We start from the raw sequence: 24,068 nt of genomic DNA on the forward strand, positions 1-24,068 counted from the left end.
GCACCTTGCCATAAATCAAGATACGGTTAATATAAACAATAGACACCAAACACATCTTCTACGAGACAACAACAAAATATAAGAAATGGGTAAAGGGTGAACGGACTATTCACGTACATACACTTCCTCCTATCAGTCATCACATCCTCTAAAGTCAAAAAGTAGGCCTACAAGCACGATATGAATGTAGTGACAATGGTACGTTGATAAACAAAGAATATTATTTGGTTGAACTAATTTGCATTATCGACAGTTATTAAACGTTTAAATCAATAATGAAAATCGATATTGGCCCAATAAGGTAAATAATTTCTGCTACTTTATATTCGCCTTTAAAGTTTAAAAGGGGTGAACGTCGAGAGGGGCGTCGCTAGACAGGGTAGTTTAGGGCTTGTCATTCAAACTTTCTGTCAGAATTCTTGGCTCTTTTAGCAAACTTTGTCAGGAAATCGAAAAAATGTGATTTTTTTTTTCCTCTCGTTTTTTCGTTTTGTTTTGTTTTGCTATAGTTCGCTTGATGGAACTTTATGTTGATCATCTATCGGAAAAAGAGGTCTGAGTTTTCTTATTCCGTTCATTCTAGAAACATGAGCTAAATTATCGACCATGTTCCCCCCCCCCCCCCCAAACACTTTCCAAATAGATATATAGCGACGCCCAACCCGTAGACGTATATAATGTATGTTTACGATCTTAGAATCATTGGCATAACTACATGTCATCAGTGACAATGTTGAGCCAGCTGATGATGTATGTGCAGCATCGCATGTAAGCTAATACATGGTACACCCTAGTCACAATGACGAGGCCGACACCGGGGTAGTGTTTCACGAAACCGCCATGAGAACACGTTCAACGATGGACGTACATCCCTTTGAATCGCGTGTGTTAAATTTTACAAGCATTTCAATGGACTATCGCCAAGTTTGCACTTATGACGGTCTCGTGAAACCGATGCCCTGCCCGACAACACGAATGACTAAGAATCTGTCGTATGGAGACTGTCTGTAGATGTGACTGTGGCTTATACCCGTCACACCGTCACACCGGCAAGATCGATGCGCAAGACTGACAACACACCAAACATTAATTAAACGTTTTTGTATTGCGCAGAATTATAACACATAGACACATTTGCTTTTCTCTATGCGATTTTCGGAACAGAATACAGGAGTGGAAATGGTGCACTGGGTTCATAATTTTAAGATCTTACAAACTATTACCTAGATATGTTTTCAAATTACTTCTGAACTTTTCATGTTTCTATATTTCTAAGGAATTCTCAGAGATTGCATAACGACGAATCATCAATAATCGGTCGATTTGGATTCGGTTCGGATTCGGTTCGGATTCGGTTTGGATTCGGTTTGCCGGTGTGACTGAAGTATTATTCCCAGTCACATTGGCAAGACCAACGCAAAACGGAAGCACACCGAATAAAAAAAAATGGCGAGGTGACTGAGGTATCGGTGCAGCAAAGAGATACCGCAAACAAATTACATTGTCTTGCAGAGAAATAGTATCACTTTAATATCGACTAGGGGGGTGACAAGACCGGGCCTTTAAGGTACTATTCCAAATCAAAATGAAAACAAAAAATAAAAAACACAAAGCACTCTCTGATTTGTGTTGAATTAAATGCAGTAAGCAACTCACATACCAAGCTTCTGCACTACAAAAACATAAATTTAAAAATCAAACATACAGTGCGTCCCAGAAAAAACGAAACCGAGAATTATCGATATTTTATCATAACTTAATCACAATTATAGTCAATAAATGACACATATTTTTAAAGCTTAGATCTTCCTCTTTCATTTGACGCAACTCATATGATGCATATTTTATGAGTGATTCAAATAAATTTGAAGAAAGGGTACCAAAAAGTCATTTCAAAGAGAACGTCACATTTTTAGAAAATTAATTTTCTGCCCTTTCATATGACAGCTCAATCAGGAAAAATGAGCTAGGAACAACAAAGTTCTGATTGTTTAAAGTAATGCTTGCATTTCCATAATTCTATTAAACGAATTCGTTTTCACTGGCTGCCTGCCGTAGCAACAAACATAATTGACAAAAGACTTAACTCCGTTTCGTTGAAGATAAGCCATAGACTAAAGACTTTATGCCTTAGTTTGGTCTGTTGTCGGTCTGGTATGCGAAAGAGACCAGACAAATTGGGTTTTCGTTGCATAACGACATATTGCTATATTTAGCTGCAAATCGATCCGAGTATGTTTCACTTTACAGCACCAAACCTTTGTTATAATTATTCGTTAAGAGCAGATATTGATTGCGATCACACAATACACCCCTTCCCCCCAAGTGAGATTTCGATCTCGATTCAAAAGTCGATATTTGAAACTCACTTATTGCCCTGTGTGTGAATTCCCCTATAGTGTCCGTTAATAATTAAGGTAAAATGCTGACCGAGATATATATCAACATGTATGGACAGATCTGACATGACCAAACACAGAATTCAGAATGGTCTCTCGATTTGAAGAACATGTTTTAATGACTTCTAAAATAACACCGTTATCATGGTAAAAAAAAAAAACAATTAAAAAATGGAATTCTAGAAAGTACTAAATTGTTCAACAACTTGAAACAAATATTAAGCATCTAATAGTTTTAGCTGCATGTTTAATTGTAATCAAAATTTGAGTCATTTGAAGAAAAAAGGGCATTGCCATGGAAACGGAATGTTAAAGAAGTTAATATTCATGAACCAAAAAAATGTCCTAAAAAGAACGCGGGATGAGATCGCACACTATATCATGCATGTGGACAGCATACCTTATCCACTCAAGTTAATCGAAATTAAAAGGAAAGATATATATTGGTATAGGCTACACGTAATTAAAGCTATTTTTCTAACTCTGTAATTATTTTACACAATACATTGCAAGATCAACAGCTGCAGCAAAAAGTCTTAAGAGAGAACCGATATCCTCATTCATATCTATTTCCACAATAACTATTTCATACATTCATACATACATGCAAAGTGAGGTCACGTGCAGAATATTCTGCTACATGCACCTTCTTCACTTTTTGTGATGCAGCTTTCCGGGCAAGCGATCCCACTCTTCGCCGCTAGCGTATTGTCACTGTAATTGCCGTTTCATGGAAACTGGATCCAATTTCCGCTCAATCGAAATCCGTCATTGTTACCATAAAGACCAAGTGCATTGGGAATGATATATTAATTGAAACCTAAATCAACCTTATTAAAAACACATTATGAATATTTTATAATGCAGTCTCGGTAATGTCACATATTCAGGGTTGTCCAAGCCGGGGTAGGACTCCACCTGCCTCCATCCTGAACTGTCTAAATGTACAAGTCTAAAGTGAAGATCATCGTGGGGGAGTCATATTATGATTCATTTTGTTTTGGTGTGGAAAATCCACGCTAAAATTCACTCTCAAAAGAGTAATAAACCTCTACTTCGGAGTGGATTCAAGTCAAACACCAAATGATCTCCACTATGACTCTTAAACTTACATGTACACTCTTCTGCGTTCCAAAAAAAAGTATTAGTGCCCCTGCATAAACAACAGTTCTTAAAATTAGATAATAATAAACCTCCATCAGTTTAAAGGATCAAATTCGATCTCCCTTTTACGTCATAAGAGGTGTTTTGCCCTAAGTGACAATACATATTGAATCAACCTCATTCGATTGTTTCGTCTGAAGGTCGAAATAGGAAATGCTTAATGACAGCGTCAATTCAGCCTATAATGTAAATTACAATATCAAGAGGAGACAACATAGAGGAGTCAACATGGAAGATCCAAATACAAGTAATACTTCACAAATCAACATTTCAAAATTATAATTGTTTTCTATTATTTAATACTTTAACATATCAACACTTCGATATCATTTGCATTAAATGGGTAGCACTGATGTCGTAATACTTACATTTTTGGCGAACGCTGCACAGTTGTATGCTACAATAATTATTGTTCAACATCTGCACATAGGGTTTTATTTTGATTGCATTATTAGCTGCGCTAATCTAGCACCGCAATGCAACTATTGCACCATTAACCCATGGAAGTTAAAGTGTCACGTTTTAGTGACGTTTCATATTTATCTTTTGACGCACAATGCTCTGAATAACAAATTATAAATTAGCTGAAAGTGCAAAATAACTTGAAACTTTGAATCTATAATAACTGTTGCAGCACATTGCGTCGTTCATGAATAAGCGGGATCGAAATCGAAACTAAAAATCACTTCAGTCTTTTTACAAGGTGTTCCCTTATGCTCCTAGAAGTCGGCCTCCATTCAGTTTTATCTTGAGCATGGTCTTTCAGCGGCTTCCAGACTTATCCCGCCATCATGGCGGACTTGGTCCTTCCAACATAGTGGTTGACGTCCATGTGTTCGAGGTACAACAAAGTCTTTACTATATGCCTGGAGAGGTAGTCGCTCCTCCATGCCAGAACAATTTTAATCGGCGTTTAGTTACTTCATCGCATATGGTGTATAGTTATGTTGAGGGATTTCCCAATATCCTCGTTCCTTATGTACAAGCGTTTGATCACCAGGGTATATCTCGAACCTGTAAAAAAAATCTACAAAATATACATTTACAGCCACATGACTACTATCGGCAGCATATAATATATCAATGTTATTTTGCATAAGAACACCGATATTCACTCGAAGACTTTCAAAGCCCTCACAGCACATTGAAATAACGTCATAGCTTGTTCAACAAGCCGCATACAAATCTAGAACGCCCATGGAAGTGACAGCGATTGGTATTTCATGATTATGATCTCCTGTTGATATCCCATCTAAAGCAAAACCTTATACACTAAACGAAGATGGAGTTGTATACATCACGGAGATATGCAAACGAAAATTTGGACGGTGCTTCGCCGTTTTCTCTCATCCGATCCTGTATAAGGGATGTATAGTCTACATCTCCACGAAGAACATCCGCGCACCTCTTGCTGGCGTTCGATTTCAATTGGTAAACGACTTCTCGGCGACTGTCCTTTGTTGCACTTAAATCTATACACTCGTCTTCGAGTTCTTGTTGCTTGCGAAGGAATGTAGCGAGGTCCTTGTCGAAGTCGGGTCCGTATTCCTTGACCTGCTTCCAGAAAGTCTTGTTAAAGTGATCATAGAGTTTGCCGTCGGCGCAATTCCAGTTACGGATCTTCGCACGCAGCTCAGGTGAGATGGAGTAGCGAATGGACTTGCTACGGACGCCGTTGGACAGGTACAACATGTCATCGAAGTCCCAACAAAGCATCTTCTTGAGGAGGACTATGGATTCAGGGTAGTATTCTGTCAACATGACTAAGTCGAGTTCCTTCTCCAGAGAAGCGATCTTATAATTTACGATGTATTCGTCGTCGTGGTCTTTGTGATCGAGCCCCAGATCAAAGAGCTGTTGGTTTCTCATAGCCTGCCAGTAGTAATCAAACTTTCTCATATTGAGGTACGTCTCTGGGTCTGTCATAAATGCTTCTATTGGGTTTTCATACCTGGACAAGCCGAGCTTCTCAGCAACTTGGAAATAGCCGAAGGCCGATTCGAACTGCGCCGTTGGCTCGCGAAGGATGGTCAAGTATTTGGCGTGGTGGATCACGGCTTCCATCTCTGGCCGATTGTATCTGGCGTGGTTGGTCAGCATGTCGAGCCCATGGTCATGGTCGGAGCAGTTGTTTGTGGTGGATGAGCCGTGGTCGGCGACTAGGGAGCGGTGAAAGGGTATTTTTTGCGCGAGGATGTGACCCGCAGGAGGAACAGCGAAAGAGAGATTGTGGCGGTAGCCGTACCGCTCGAGAATGGAAGCCGTGGTACTGCTGGCGGTCTTGTGAGTCTTTATGAAGACTACACGATGCTGAGGGGAGCACTGCCCTGTACCATTCTCGCCAATCGTTGACTGGAGTTCCCTGTAAAGAGAAAAGAATTAAAAAGATTAAAGATCGACCAGAGAATGTGGCCATAATTATAGCCATGTGGCTTTTCTAGACAGGTTCTATACCACACATTTCATTATCGAGGGAGACAAAAATCAGTATGGAATTACAGTTGAATCTTTCTTAGTGGCACCACTCTATGGGGCCCACTTGTCGATCTACATGTTTAAAGTGGCCATGCATTTTGTCTCCCTCGATAATGAAATGTGTGGTATAGATCGGCCGGCTGGCAGAAGGGTGTTAGCGCGCGAGCGACTCGAGAACTACCTTTCGCATTATTCGCATTTAAAGATTTGTTTTATATTTAAACTGCTTTCCGTCCGAAAGTTTGTTTAAAACTTAAAAGACTAATAGGAATGTTATAGTAGAACACGGCCACAATTATTTTTTCACGGAAATAAGTCAGTTTTATAAAAGTTTGAGGCGATTTAGTGCTAACACCCTTCTGCTGAACGCTTCATTTTCTGCCTGAAATTCAAACTAACGCCCTTCTGCCAGCCAGGCGACGTAAATATGTCGCTTTCCCCCGTGTTTTTGTTACACAGTATTTCTGCAAATTAATACACCTTTTCCATTATGATATTCATTCCGGTATAATATTCTATAAACAGTACTGAATAATCTAAACACCAGAGGGAAACAATACTATAGATGTCAGAAGCGTAGCGTGCGTCCTGCGATTGACGAGGCGTTGCCGCACTGGCATTATAGGGGAGGGGTGGGGACACCTTCTTACACGTTAAATGAAATGCAAATTTATTTCTTTTCTCATCTTTTCTTTTCTTTTTCATTCAATGAATGGAGAGTGTTGTACCCCCTTTGTAGCTTCGCAACTATTACAAATCTCGCATGGTAAATACACACACACACACACACAAACACACACGCACATCACATGCACATACACATCCCCACCCACACGAGCCCCAATCAAGGTCATTGAACTCTTTCATTTTCCGAAATCACTCATGCGTGACCTTCCAGGCGCCATTTTGTCTTTTCAGGCCGTTATTGAAGCTTTTCTCTTGGACTTGGCCTACCTATCTCCACTATCCTAGATGCTAACAACTTCATCTGGATATTCCAAGAGAGGCTCTTTAGTCTATCACGTATATACGGTTGCAGTTCTTGATCCACATAGAGGAAGTTACCAGTTCTATTGGCATTTGTTCTTATAATCAGAGTAAAATCAGTCAAACAATATAACAATGTTGAAAGGTACCTTTAAGTGAAAGGGAATGAGAGCAGTGTTTCACCCACACGCGCACAAACTAGCACACATACATATGCGCATCCTCATCCTGATGTTTGACGTTGCCGTACGTCGTAGGCGGCATGTAAACCAAATGAGAATGCAAGCTATACGAGATTTATAGAACACATTAAAACGTCTCACTGCAAATTCACATTCAACACTCCAACCCCCAAATTTCCCTCGCCTTATCTTTTTTCTCTCTCCCCTTCTTAGGGTGACTGTTTGATTTGATTTTTCGAAATGCCCTAGCTAAAGGCCGACTTTCTTATGGCATTCCCTTACACTCATATCAACTAATTTGCTTGTGGATTGATTAGATTGAAATGTATCTGGAACGAGCCTAAATTGATTTACGTCGTGTGAGAATCAGAAAAGGAGAAAACATCGAAGTATCACTTTTCGAGGAAAGCTGTGTAAGCAATGAACGTGCGTATGCAGCGTCCATTAGAAAGTTAAAGGGGGAAGAGTGCCCTGACATTAAATTGGTTCTATAAAACTAGAAATATTAGGAAAACCGAATAGTGAAATTCTGAGGGAAAGATTAGAAAATAAGAAAATTATGAATGTCTAAAGTTGTAAATGATCAAACACATATTGGCAACTCCGTGACGATCCTATATCGACATGTTCCAGGACCTCTCACATTAGTTCTTTGACCGAAACACATTAATTATCCATGTTCTTTAAAGAAAATAGCCATTGTTACATGGATCCTAAATATAATAAATTCTACTGAACATACATACGTTTTACACAGCCCCTTTATGAAATAGATCTAGGAACTTATGAAAATGTCAGTATTTGGGAGAAATGCTCGAAAGGTGCACCACGTACACAATTGGGCAAATGGGCAATTGGCGTTCGGGCACAACCTGTCGACGCCCTTTATTTAAAGTACAGTCTGGTATTCCTGAAGTGCGCCAAAACAATATTTGAAATATGGAGCCCTTCTCAAAAAAAAATCAAGACAATGTCATTGATTCGTTCCCTGATTCAAGTGATCCAACAACAAACAAACTCATGTTTAATCCGCAGCATACTATCGGATTTGCAAGACCTGTGCCTCACTTTCTTGTCTTCCCTGTGTCTTTCTTTCTAATAATATTTAACAACACTCTAATATAAAACGACACTTTTAATGGACAGGGCTTGGGGGCGAAGGGCTGTTCTGATCTATCCCATCAATCTCTTCCCCCGGCATTCCTCCGATGGTTGAAACGCATTTTCCCAATCAAGAACATACCCCGGCATCAGGATCAGTTTGATCTATCATTCTTTTTGTAGTTACATATCCCACGCAATTGACAATCCTTCTGATAACCTGTTTTCCGTAGTAACCCTATGTTTATAATTAATCACAATTACCTTACATATTTCATGCTTCTATTCTGCATGTTCTTCCCATGACGGCCATTTCATTATAATATTGTGCATGAAAACGACTCAATCACTAATCACTTTCATAGAAAGTTATGCCAATCGTCCGCCCCTACTTGTAAGCTTTTCCTTCAGCATGTCTATCCATGTCATAAATTATTTAGCTAATGATATGATGATCATGATGATCTCTTTGTATTCTCTTTGTTTACAAAAACGATTGTATGAAATAATAATTAGAGTGCTTTTTCCACCCTTCATAGAATACGTATGTTTTCCTGCAGGGTGTCTTTGTCGATGTTAAGTTGATCATAATCATTTGTATTAGGAAGTGTACTCAATCACTGTCATGAAAATGATGTAACGACTTTCCACCCCACCCTTCAGACTTGTCCCTCCAATTTCATAAGTTGTTTATAATCCGTTTTGAAGTGAGATGATGTTGACCCAGTCTCTATTGGGAGAAGAATGTTATAATATTTTAAAGAAAAGGTTGTGTTCTCGTAGAGGTGGAGAATAACGAGTTTTTTCATTCTGTGTGTGTCTTTTTGGAAAACAGAAATGTCTCCAGAAAAGGGCAGCTCATCAAATGCCCCATATTCATAATGTGATGATACATAGCTGGAGTATTTGGACCAAACCTTTATGCTACACGTGTGTACTCCCATATACCAATTTCTGAGTGCTATGCATGTGAAGATTTAGTCAATGTCTTATCATTTTGATGCCTCAGAACATGACAGCACACACCAGTTCTAATGTACATTGCCTATCAAAAATAATGTACCCAACTTTGGTAGCTTCTAATTAAAAAGCTATAACCTATGTGATTTTGAATCATATTTCATGTTAAAGGAGTAACTAATACCCAGTCTAATGATACCATACTCATAATTGTGCTGCCACGGGTTCTGAGCAGCAGGCTTCTCAAAATGTATTGTCAAAATCCCTTTGTACCAAGTTTGGGCTGAAACAATGGATGTGGTTCAAAGCCATTATTGGTGGGTTGTTTCATTCCATAAAAAATTGCTCACTTCTTGATATCGGCTATTAGGCAGTTGAAGATCAAAAGTGTTAATATCAACTCGAGCTCAAGGAAATCCTTATTAGAAGAAAAATGTATGATATTCTCTTCGTTATGAAGATTACAATCTTGAATTCATTCAACATTCGTTCTATCAGCCCAAACTTGGTACAAGACGATTTTAACCAAATCTTTAAAGAACTTTTATGATTGCGCTCATGCAGTCACCCGTGGTAGAAATATTATGAATAGGGTATTATCATTGGACCGAAAACAAGTTACTCATAATCATGAAATACATGAAATACATTTCGAAGTCATATTCGTTATGACTTTTTAATTACGAGCTACCAGAGCTGGGTACGGCTTTTGTTGATACGCACTTTAGAACATAACAAACCTTTCCAGAACGAGTCTAGACAATTTTTTCACAATGTAATTGCATGAACAGTTCTCAACCAAAGCGTATTGTGCATTTGGAAAATATGTACGGGGTCGACGCGAGAGAGCAATGATGTTACCTTTAAAGGGATCCGGTAAGTTTGTCTCAGATTTTGAAACAAAATCCTGGATTTAGCTCACGCTGCAATGATAATTATAAACCTTTTGTTCAGTCAGGAACCCCATGACTTTTACAAGCAGATCGCCTGTCTGATATTCAAGATATTTATGATTGGAAATCGAAACCAAATTTTGCGTTTTTTTTAACGGTTTTCATAACACTACAGTCTGATGGGGAAAACGTATATGGTAAAACCGATCACTTAAAGATTTTTACTTTTTGAGGAACTTCTTGATCATTTTGAAGCGCGATTTTGTTAGGGCTTCAATATTACACCATATCACAGATACTGATAACAGTCATGTAGGGCCATGCATCTCAGATTTAACATTGTTAAACGATGCCTTTAATCCCCGGAATACCATTGATTATGATATAGGGAATACGAATATAATACACTGGCAGTGGAAGAGATGGGAAGAGATGGGAGGAGATAAAGGAAAAGGGAGGAACAGGAAGTATAAAGATTTAAAACAAAGGAGGATGTAGTTGAAAAGGTATGAATTCAAAGCGTAAAGGAAAATAATCGTCTTGTCTCCCTTTCTTCCTCTTTGTTTCTCTTTCGGTCTCAAATTACAAAATTCCTCTAAATGATCTTACCTCTTTCAATGGAATGATTGTGATAACATAATTTCATCATCGTCATCATCATCAAATGCCAGGTCTGTTACAGACATCGGCAGTCATGGCCCTCTATTTCTGTCTATTATCTGCTATTCGCTGTCAAGCATGTGGGCTTTCTTTATCTTCAAGATTATCCCGTTTCTATATGTGACCCTACAAATTGCATTTGCATATGTTGATGAGTGATGGTTTTCCTATTAATATTCTTATTTTACGGATTTCTTATCATCAAAATAATATATCCTTTGCCATTCCAAAGCTTTCTTTACCGCATGAATACCGTTACCATCGAATGCTATAGTATACCCAAGATATTTACACGTACTGTGGTTTGCTTTATTGTTTCCTTTTTAATAAATCATCGTAAAATCTGTTTTCTTGTTGCTTTCTTTACCGCATGAATACCGTTACCATCGAATGCTATAGTATACCCAAGATATTTACACGTACTGTGGTTTGCTTTATTGTTTCCTTTTTAATAAATCATCGTAAAATCTGTTTTCTTGTTGTTTCAATTGCCTTTATTCAACATTTCTGTTGATACCACAATTGGAATTAACTAGATCTTCTTGGGATTATGCGTGGTTCATCTGCATATAGCGAAGGTTGTTTATATTCTGACTTTCCATCACAAATTCCATTAAATGGGCATTTACACTTATAGGACTAAAACGTCATTATATTTTCCTATTAAATTCTAAAAAAAGGCACGGAAGTTACTTCATGCATCTCATATGCTCAAACAATAATTATATTAAGTGCTAATGTAGACGCCATAGGATCCAAGTATTGTCCTTGGGGAAATTGATAACGATCACTTTGATTGTCAATAGGTATCTCAATGAACCACTCAGAAGCTCTTTTATATACAGCACTGTTTTCATTAGAAATGAAGAGCAAGAGATGCCTTCCAAACAATTAATGCGTGAAGTTGAAAGTTCCGAAAATGAGAAGCTCTCAATATCTAGTACAAGGGAGTAATTACTTATTGATAGAACCTATCATGGTTTCTCAGGATTTTCCTCGCTAAAAATTCAACCGTTGTGTTAAAATTGCAAATATGGTGACGCCGATGCTCACGAAATTGATTTGAGAAAATCATTTTTTTCCCAACACAAAATTTCACTGCTAAGGTTAAGTTATGATTGCATTATGGTGACGTCGACGCTTTCGGAAATCAATTAACAAAATCAATGTTTTTTGTCTTATTTATAATGTCGTTACTTTAAATAATATACATAAAGCCACGTACTTCAAATCAGCAATGATTGAAGTTCCCATCACTATCATAAAGCAACGTGCAATGTATGATGGGCTTTCATAACGGCCTACGAAGTTATCCTGAGGGGGGGGGGGGGGGGGTCAAGTTGCAAATATTTACATTTTTAAAAGAGAAGTTTCTCTTTACATTTAAGGATGCAGGCAGTTATTTAAAAACAGGGGGGTTCGAGGAAACACATTAGGGAAGGTGCTTTGAGTAAATTCATTATAAATGGATAAAAGAAACCGTGCGAAATATCAAGATTATTACCCTGCAAGCATAACTTCTTTTTTTTTGTCGATGAAATGTGCTAAACCCAGATCATGTGATCATCTTGAGATCATGTAATTCTCTTCAAAGCTAGGTGGCATGTACTCATATCCCATAAATAACACATAATATAACGCCATTGTGCTTCATAAGCACCCGATACTACATGTATCTTCCATACCATCTACATGCGATAATGCACTTTCCACACTTCCCTCCACCCTACAAAGGTTTAGTCCACCCAGATATTTAGTTGGTTTTAACGAAAGTAGAAAATGGGAGAAAGCAAATTGTGAATGCTTGATCAAAATCCGTTTTGATATAAGAAATTTATAAATTTTTGAAGTTGCAATCGATGAAACAAAAAAGGCAATATGTCACATGTTTTCGATATGTCCTTTTCTATTACTGAAAATCACATAAACTCATTTCTAATTGCTTAGTTATTGATGAAAGAATAGCTTATTTTATTTATATACATTGTTGTGAAGAAAAAAAAAACATGAGTACAATAAATAGACCTATATCGACGGTTTATGCAATATTACAACATTTTCATTGGGGATTTCTTTTTGCTATCTTCTGCTACTGGTCATTGAAACCATCTCAATATCGGGATGGAATTTCCCTTTAATAGGCTGATCCAGATCTACTTTAATGGGGGCTGTCTACTGAATTATATGCATGGCTTCGTCCCTGGCTCTAGCGTGCCGAGCAGTGAAAACATGTGTGCATGCCTGGTATGTTTTGTCCCTGTCTCAAACAGCACGACTGAAGCAAGGCAATGTTGCGGCCATGGCTTTGCAATTAAGTACACCAAATGGGACAGCAGCGGGTATTTATTTATTGGTGGAATAAGAAGATGAAACATCAACACGGATATTTCAAAGGTTGTATTTAAGATTATATATGCGAACATTAAAGAGGTAAGTCGTTCGTGATAGCTCACAATCACACTCCATTTATAATTATTTAAATTGTATGACAAATGAAAAATACATCTACATGCCTATATTTTTAAAATAATTTTATAGATATAAAACTGACAGAAGCGTGCCAATATCTGCAGGCAAAATCGAATTCATACAAACTTTCCGAAATTTAACAATAAAATCGAATTTACAGAAATGATTAACGTTGGATCGTCTACTTTCTTACCAAGTGTTAACCCTTTTGAGCAATTTCGGAAAAAATATCGAAAGAGAGGGAGAGAGAAAGAAAGACCCACTTATTTCACAACATAAGACCTATAAGGCTCAAATGATGAACAATTAATGTTCCAAAGCCCCCTCACGCCACTGCGCCAATGAAAACAATATAGAAAGTGATGAAATTCAAGGCCTTGAGCGAGATCCAAAGAGAAGTAGCCGCACAAAATTCATTACCGAACGGTTGGTCATTGGTTGGTCATTGGTTGGTCATCGTTACAAGGAAGGCTCGTATCAAATCACAAGTGTGAAAACAAAGATAACACCAGATGAAAACATGTCTCTTGTTTACAGTGAACCCCCGCAACCCCAAGCATCATATTTCCTTTTTATTTTAAAGAAGGGGTTTTGAGATTAAAATGAAAATTGATAAATGGAAATCATGATCCAATACTCCGTCTCTACCATAATCAATCAACTTTCTTCTTCACTTCATTATCATTAAATCTATAACACGCACCATACATTAATGGCTTTTGGACCTTCGTAATGTCTCAGTCTCCCAAATTATTTTGATGTTATAAACAAAAGCATGAAAACCCGCGAAATCATATACCACGATATCTGACATTTGTATTTAGCACAATTTAAAGGGATAGTTGAGTTCTGTTTTCATACCACAGATGCCTTCAAAGCGCATGGTTATTGCTCTTATTCTTATCTATGACATTTCTAGTGCCCTTTTAGAACCTAAAATTGCTATGAAGGTAATTTTAGACCCCAAAATGTGTGAAATTTAGCCAATACGAGCATACCAATTCAGCTCCAGTCTAAAAAAAACAACATGGTGACCGTTAATTAATTATTCAATTAAAAATAATAATACATGGGCCGGCTGGTTGTGCGTAATATAAGCAACACGAAAATGCCAACAAAAAAGCCACCATCGGCATTGGCTGAAATACGACGTAAAAGGCGTTATTTCAACGGTTTTTTCAAATTTTTCAAAATACCTAATATTTGTGGTGGTACACAAGTATTAGAAATAGTTATATTTCAGCCGTCTCTAAACCGATTTTGATCAAACAAAGATGATTTTGTCATTTAAATATTATGTTCTTTCAAATTTGACACTCACTTTTTCATTATCTCACAAAAAATTATTTTGTGTAGCGCCCTCTGCAACAGAACTCAACTATCCCTTTAATTGGCTTCGACTTGTATTACGTCCCCTATTTCATTATGCCTGACACACTTAAAAGTGTTAGCTTCTGCTTATATCCAACTGCATGCCAATACCGTGGTCATGAGATGTTAGAGCAGGCGAAGTCATTGAGAGGGCACTGGTGTGAGGGGGCGGGGGAGGGGGAAGATTTAGGTGGATGAGGGGAGGAAGGGATTGGGAGTGGGTTATATTATATTGATTTCACGTTGCCATTCCCCTGCCTCCTCTCCTTTATCTCTCCCTTTTCTTTCTTTTTCGCTAGGATGGGGGGAGGGGGGGGTGGGGCATCGCTTCGCTTCGCCCCCCTCATAATTACGCCACTGCTCCCCCGGTCCAAAGTGGTCTAGACCTTTCCTGAAACGAGGGTCTATTATTTATGAATACTATCCTTAAAAACGATTCAAAGACAGACTTAAGAATGACAGTATAAGTGATCAAAGCAAACAGAGTGAAATATTCCTCGGATTAAATGAGATTATTGCACTTCTTTGTCAGTAATTATGTTATGTTGGTACTCATTTTTACCATCTGGTCTAAATGTATTTTGTCAATGCACTTTATAAAGATTCTCGAGAAATATGCAACATTAAGTTAATTCTAGCGGTCGGATAATCATCACTTTTCTTTTATTTCATCTTAGGTTTTTTTTTCTCCAAATATATCAAGCTATTCAAACATCAACCGAAGTTGTGCTCTACATGTGACGGACAATGACTCATTCCGCCTTGAATTTAGGCCAAAGGGGATTCAGTTTGCTAATGATCCAAACGAATAATTTGTTTCCAATAATCATACCATTAAAGAAGCCATGGCATTATTCTAGCATAAGTCGTACTCCTTCAACCGACTCCATCCCTAAGCATCCCTTTGCATGCATAATGAAGTTGGATCTATAACACTGCCTCTGGTTAGATCGTTACCGCGTTTTCAATACATTGCACAGTCGGTATACAATATTTTCCATCTGTAAAGCTTGGTCGTTGATAAATATAACGTTTTGGGATATTTTGCCATGGTGGGGGGGGGGGGGGGGGGTGGTGGCGTTAATATACAAATTATACATTTATGTGCCCGATCCGTGGGAAAAAATATTTCATGAAATTTTCTGATGGCATTCAGATCTGTCAGCGATTAGAAATGAACATCGACACTGTCCTATCCGTGGGAAAAGATTTCATAAAACATTCTCATGACATTTTTTTTGTCATTCAAATCTGTCAGCGATTGAAAGAGAACTTTGACACTAGTCTTATTAAATTTGAGAGATAACAGACATTTTGTTGAATTTTACTTTTTGTGTTTGTTAATTCGATGTTATATACAATACACTGTATACGATACGACACATTATTATTGTCGCGGTTACAGCAAACAATGCTTTCAAGGTTTCCTCCTCATTAATTACAAGCATAATGCTTCCAAGGTTTCCTCCTCATTACTGCAGATTATTGTTAGCATCTTTTGAATTTAATGACTTGCCATTAATTCGTTTTTTTACTGTTATATCTATCGGATATTATGTACATGTTTTTTTACCTTGTATATGACTTATACTTTGTAAATTCTATTTATATGCAGTTAATGTGGAAATAAAACCTAAATACAAAAATAAAAAAAGATATCTCTAATAACAAGTTGAGCCAAGTATTTTAATACCGGCCTTCAAGATTCAAGATTCAATATCTAAGAATCAAGTCTTATTATCTATAGATGATGGTGCATGTAAACAAATAATACAGAAATCACTGATGAGTACCTGATTCGCTATTTATGGAGTTTACACCAGGAATTTTCTCAGTTTCAGCTAGAGTTGATAAAACGTCTAAAAATGGGCGCGATCACATAAACTACCATAAATAAAAACGATACTATAGAGTCAATATAAATTATGATGTATTCACAAAACAAATATTTGATATCGGTGTTTTTTGCACTGATTTCGGCTAATGAGCTTTCAATATACACCGACTTTCTCGGATCGAAATACAGTTTCTACAGTATATACAGAGAGCGATTTCATAGTTGTAGTTATCGATATCATCAGTGATGTGTGACCGGCCCACAAATCCAGAGTTCGTAAGAAGGGTGCTTCTTTCCTCTTTTCTTTTTCATATCGTATTATGTTTCAAAAGTGATTTGCTTTAACTAGTCTCCATTTTAGTGACTTTTTTTCTTCGGATGATCCAGTGTGCTCTCAATCAAATACTTGAGTAGAAACTGATAACATCGCTGGAAAAGATGAGTCCATTTCTGTTGCAGAAGTGCGATTTAATTGAAACTGATCGTTGAAGTCTTGGAATTGGCAACGCGGATTGAAATTTATACTTAATATTTTCTTGTACAAATTAGGCGAATTTCTGTATGTTATTTGTGTATAAATAATTTCTTGGAGTCACATTGATTATTTTAAAATTTATTAAAAAATGAAAGTGGAAATACAAATTTGTGGAGGAAAAAGCTGATACATTTAACAGTAGACTGTTATGGGTTATAATTATGATATCTCATATAGTTTAGAGTATAGTTATTTAAATATTAGTACTCTTTATGAGATCAGAGTCCACTATTTTTAGGGTGAACTTTCACTCCAAAGCGAATTGATCCCAACATGATCCCTCAAAGAAAGGTGGATTTATATTCGTGTATATTGAGACAGAGGGACCGGCACCGGCACGGAATAAGATTCGAAATCCCCTCTTTCCTATGGGATTATCTTTCAAGACTCAAGAGTAGAATTCAAATAAAAATGTATGCGATTCCATTCAATTTAAACTTACGAGTGTTGTGCAGGGCAAATCCCAGTCTCACACACACATACACTGTAAATATACGTAGAATTACGCGATCAATTTGAATTATAATGCCTACATACATTTATTTATTCCTTATCAATGCCATTCAATATTTTTACTAATATTTTGGCTAGCAGGTTAACGTGTATTAGTCAATTTCAAACGGCAGCTTGTTGTTTAGGTTTGTCAGAAAGTATTGCGTGCACGTACATGACGAGGAGTGACCACCTTTTCAAAATTGTAGATTTACACTTTGAACATGCTGGATCCAACATTATGGCCCGAATTCACAAAGGAGGTTTGTCGACAAACCGAAGTTTATGTGCGTCATACGACGCGTTTTTACGCGTTTTGACAAAATTTGGTTTGTCGACAAACCTCCTTTGTGAATTCGGGCCTATAAGGTTGAATCCAGCAGGTTAAAAGTATCGATCTGACATCTTGAAAAAGTGGTCACTCCTCGGCCCTTTTAAATGGTGATTTAACATTTTAGTTTTTAGAGTGAAGACATACGATTTGAGAAGCCTGGATCTATTACTGATATATATTACAATTGTAATATCAAGTTAAAAAAAAAGAAGAAATAAAGAGAGGAACAAATAAAACCATCCTGTTCCTAATTGGCATGACTTGGTATTTTCTGTTTTACGGTACATTTGAGTCGGAGTATGAACTTGATGATGATGATGATGATAATTATAATAATAATAATTATAACAATCATAATAATGATATTATATAAATTATAATAACATTAACAATTATAATAATATTAACAATTATAATAATATTAACAATTATAATAATATTAACAATTATAATAATATTAACAATTATAATAATATTAACAATTATAATAATATTAACAATTATAATAACATTAACAATTATAATAATATTAACAATTATAATAATATTAACAATTATAATAATATTAACAATTATAATAACATTAACAATTATAATAATATTAACAATTATAATAATATTAACAATTATAATAATATTAACAATTATAATAACATTAACAATTATAATAAGATTAACAATTATAATAACATTAACAATTATAATAATATTAACAATTATAATAATATTAACAATTATAATAACACTAACAATTATAATAATATTAACAATTATAATAACATTAACAATTATAATAATATTAACAATTATAATAATATTAACAATTATAATAATATTAACAATTATAATAACATTAACAATTATAATAATATTAACAATTATAATAATATTAACAATTATAATAACATTAACAATTATAATAACATTAACAATTATAATAATATTAACAATTATAATAATATTAACAATTATAATAATATTAACAATTATAATAACATTAACAATTATAATAATATTAACAATTATAATAATATTAACAATTATAATAACATTAACAATTATAATAATATTAACAATTATAATAACATTAACAATTATAATATTAACAATTATAATATTAACAATTATAATAATATTAACAATTATAATATTAACAATTATAATATTAACAATTATGATATTAACAATTATAATAATATTAACAATTATAATATTAACAATTATAATATTAACAATTATAATAATATTAACAATTATAATATTAACAATTATAATATTAACAATTATAATAATATTAACAATTATAATATTAACAATTATAATATTAACAATTATTATAATATTAACAATTATTATAATATTAACAATTATAATATTAACAATTATAATATTAACAATTATAATAATATTAACAATTATAATATTAACAATTATAATATTAACAATTATGATATTAACAATTATAATAATATTAACAATTATAATATTAACAATTATAATAATATTAACAATTATAATAATATTAACAATTATAATAATATTAACAATTATAATAATATTAACAATTATAATAACATTAACAATTATAATAATATTAACAATTATAATAATATTAACAATTATAATAACATTAACAATTATAATAACATTAACAATTATAATAATATTAACAATTATAATAATATTAACAATTATAATAACATTAACAATTATAATAATATTAACAATTATAATAATATTAACAATTATAATAACATTAACAATTATAATAATATTAACAATTATGATAACATTAACAATTATAATAACACTAACAATTATAATAATATTAACAATTATAATAACATTAACAATTATAATAACATTAACAATTATAATAATATTAACAATTATAATAATACTGATGATAATAATAATAATAACAATAAGTTCTAGTATATAGCGCATTTCATGTGTCCATACGGATTCCCAAGAGCTTTGGGTTACATCGACCGGTGACAGCTCATAGAAATTCTGCCGGTACCTGTTTAATTCACCTGGGTCACCTATCACCTGTGTGTGGCAAATGCCCATTATTGTCTTGCAAAGAGTCGTTTAATGATGTGGCATGGATTCTAACCACATCCCCTGTGATCGCAGTCTGCTTACTTACCCATGCACGAGACCACAACACTTCTACAAGCCTTAAAGATGAAGTTGAGTTCTGGTAATGTGATTGCATTGTGAAAGAAACGGTGTGGAATCGACCAAAAAAGGTTGATCATCTAGCATATAAGAATTTGTGTGTATTGCAAGGTTCTGGAATCATCAAAATGATAAGAAATTTGGCCAAGTCTTGGTAAAGTTACAAACACTGTACACAGAAAGATGTATATGGGACTACACGAACACGTGGCGTAAAAAACCTACCCCCCGAGTTTTACGATTTACATGACATATTTAGAATATGAAGGCATTTGAAGAGCCATACTTTTCAGGGAACATGTCTTATCTGATGTTCTTCCACACTTGCATAATAAGAATGATAAAGTTCACAAATTATTTTTCACCTCTTCCCAGAACTCAACCTTCTCTTTAATATGATAATGTCAAAAACCAATGTAAAAGGATGTCATTACAGGGACAAAAAACGTTTTTATTTGAGACATTGACCTAGTAATTGATACGATAACGATTTTCTTTTCCGTACGTTCTGCAATATATTTCAGAAGATTCGGTTTCACTCCCGTGCCATATTTACGCGACTGTCAAGAAAGGGAAGGATGGGAACATACAGGTTACTCTTATCCTGTTTATCCACATTATCGATAACCATGAAGTGCATTATCCCTTCATTTTCACCTCTAGACTGAAAGTATATCGTTATCGGAAAACGTCCTTCTGGGGTTACTAGATAAACATTAGATTATTCGTAGAATGAACAGAGTCAGAATAAGAACTGCAGTAACATTGCTAAAACAGAGTTAAGATGATATACCGAAAGAAAAATAAGGAGAATGTACAAGTTTGCAGTCGGTATGGAAGCCCCCTCGCCCCTCCCACCCCCCCCCCCCGCTCCCTACTCGTACACCCTCCCTCCTTTCCACACCCCCCTCTCTCTCTTTCTCTCTCTCTCCCACCCTCACTTCCTCTTTCCTCCCTCTCTCTCTTCCTCCTAGCTTCCTTCCTCCCCTCCCACGCTCCTTCCCTCCCTCGATCCCATCTCGTTCCAGGGTAACGCGGATAGTAATGACTCATATACTGAATCCGCATATTCCGTCCAGTATTAAAATTTCAATACATAGTTGACCCAGTAAGTATCTTTTCAATCTCATACATAGAAACTCCTGTATAGGTTGCTCGTAACGACTTATGAGATTTCCCGAGGTACATCAATCATAGCAACAACACCAACATGATCGCAAATACCTTTAAAGAGAAGGTTCATTGATTTAAAAAAACTAACTTTAATGTCATTATTGCAAAGGTGACACTTTGATTGACCAAGGTTATCAAAAGCCAATGCTTGGAAACATTCGAAGTAAAGATTATTAACGATTACAAAACGCTTAGATACAGCCCCGACATAGCACCCGAAAAGCTCTCCGGTCGCTGCTGAGATATGACGTCACATGTTGAACATGATGTGCACAAGCAGACGATGTCCCATGACATCTCATACAATTTCAGTACCCTCAGGCGAAATATTTAATCTATTGCCTCACTCTAAACCCCGTGCATGGTATTATTTTGATGAAAAATGCAAGGATAAAAAAAAAAGGGAATCCGTCGCTTGTTAACAAAATAAGACGCCATTGTATTTTCAGCTGCATACACCGCGGCATGTTCGGCGTATCAAGGGGGAACAAAATGACGTCCATGCCATCATTCCGGAGGTTTTTTCATTTGAAAGTGTGGTTTCTTTGATTGTTCATTAACCCCTATCCTGTGTATTTACAAACAAAAAAACTTAGTTATCAGAATGGGGGTAATATATCCCTTTTTGAATGGTGCAAAATGCCATCACATTTATATACACTAAACTCATTATAATTTGAGAAATAATAGCATTACAATTATATTCATTCTTTATGGGATGTCGTCTGCTTGGGCAGGGTTGGTTCATATTGTGACGGCATTAAAATATCGTTATTTTTCCGGCGAATCTTTCGCATATCCCAGATGCTATGGAGGTTGTTTTATTTGTATTTTTATAAATCACCCGATATGTAGTTGACTTAAAACTTGCATGATGGCCATCTGTTAGCTTACCAGTTTCTAGCAATACGGTATTTGCCATATTTGTGATTTTCTATGAACCCGCACTTTAAACTTCAACCCAAGGCTATTTAGTAGCCTTTACACCTTTTTAAAATGAGCGAACTTTACAATGACGTATACAATGAACCTAAATGATAACACAATAGCGTATCGAAATTTCAATTGAGTTATTTTTGGGAAAACTTTGGCAATTGTCATGATTTTGTTCACTGTACAACATGGAATTGATTCATATAGCATAAAGATGATATTACTAATGAAACAAATAGCTTAATGGGGTTTCTAAGAATAAAGAGGCATCAATACAATGAGTTATAATACATAATACATCCTTAAGATTGGTTTGTTGTCTGTTGTATTTTGGTTTGTAAGATGGATTGTGTGACGTGCGGCATAACAATATATCCCTTTAACCGCAGCGGTGCATAGATAACATGATTTAGCTACCAATAACTTATTGACATGCTGGCGCGGCTACCCTTGTCCATCGATTTCGTCGTAAGGATTTTTTTGTTAGCCTAATTTGTATGCATGTTGTATACACGCCATAGTTATACTAGACTTTCTTTGTCTTGAATGAGCTGATAATTAAAGAGACAATAATTGAGATGCATCCCCTGCCCAGCTCCTCCAAAGGGGGAAGGGGGAGGGGGAGGGGAGGAATATAATTCATTCTTCTATATAGCTGTTTGCCATTTTGGAATTCACGATTCAATGCAAACGCCGCCATCACTTCCCCTTAGTTTTGGACATAAGCTCACATGAATCCAGACGGACATATACTTTTCCCAAACTGATGCCCCGCCCCCTCCATACCCCAGACCCTAGTGACCTTACATCCTGCCTCTACGCTAGGTCACTGGGTCGCAACGGACATTAAATAAATACTATCAAATAGTGTGAAGTTAGAAAGAAATAATACCAGGTAATACCATTAATCACCGCTAATTACTACATTCGATTGATTTCATTAGATGTCCATTTCTTTCTATTCGCATTATCATAATCATTTTCCATGATTTAAACATGTAATGTAATGTAATAATTGGGGTAGTCATAATCACCGCAGTTCGAATACACGTCCTCATCATAAATATAAATGTTCGTACAATAAGAATTTATTTATAGATTATTATGCAACGATGTCGAACAGAAAGCGAACGAACAGTAGAGAATGGGAAAATCAGAAAGAGGGAGAAAATGAGAGGGAGAGTGGAAGAGAGGAAGGGAGGAATGGAGAGAGAGAGAGAGAGAGAGAGAGTCGCATTCAGATATCTGGGCATCGTTTCACGAGACCGTCTTAAAGTTGATACTCTAAGACAATCCCAAATACTGAGATAATTACATAAATAGAAAGCTTTTAACCCCCATAATAACACCAAATGGTGTCCACCCGACAAAACAAGTTTAGAATAATGAATTTATTCGAGTAAACTCTACCAAAATATCTAAGTCTGAAACCCGGAAGTGCACGTAGAGTCAGGCCTCTATCCGTGACGTCACGAACGGGAGTCATGAGCTCAGTGAGAGTGAATGGCAGTGATATCCCTACGTAAATGCTATCCTGTCAGAGCTTAGATTTGTTGTTGTTAAGGAGTATATTTGATGGATTTTCTGTTTTCATTTGAATGAAGAATAACGAAGCTACATTTTCCAGTCGCTGATTTCTTTTTATATCCTCATATTCACCTATTTGGTAGAGATTTAAGACGAGTTTACTGCTTAGGAATTACAGTTAAATCGTGCACTTATGAATAGGCGGATGCATTATATTGTCATCAGATGTACATGAGCAGTTTTGTAAAACGAATAGGTCTAGAACTATGATAGTACTTATCATAGATGTGTGTGACTGCCTCAAAAAAGGATACAGTACCAGTTAAACATTTTATGTTGTAAAATATCAAACTTGAACGAGATCATGCAAGCGCGCTTCCTCTATAATATTT

At 35.6% G+C, this 24,068-nt stretch overlaps 1 protein-coding gene across 7 annotated transcripts in view; it reads right to left on the reverse strand.

Moving 5' to 3' along the window:
* Positions 1-2,495: 2,495 nt before the first annotated feature.
* LOC115918065 (galactosylceramide sulfotransferase-like) overlaps positions 2,496-24,068 on the reverse strand; it is a 51,415-nt gene continuing 29,842 nt past the window's right edge. For all 7 annotated transcript variants that reach the window (XM_030991593.1, XM_030991591.1, XM_030991589.1 and 4 more), the window contains exon 4: positions 2,496-5,925. In XM_030991593.1, coding sequence (XP_030847453.1) covers positions 4,836-5,925 — 1,090 coding nt within the window. In that variant the 3' untranslated portion in view covers positions 2,496-4,835. The remainder of the gene's footprint in view (positions 5,926-24,068) is intronic.

Source organism: Strongylocentrotus purpuratus, unplaced genomic scaffold (assembly GCF_000002235.5).
Source record: "Strongylocentrotus purpuratus isolate Spur 01 unplaced genomic scaffold, Spur_5.0 spur5_scaffold_2, whole genome shotgun sequence".
Taxonomy (NCBI): Eukaryota; Metazoa; Echinodermata; class Echinoidea; order Camarodonta; family Strongylocentrotidae; genus Strongylocentrotus; species Strongylocentrotus purpuratus.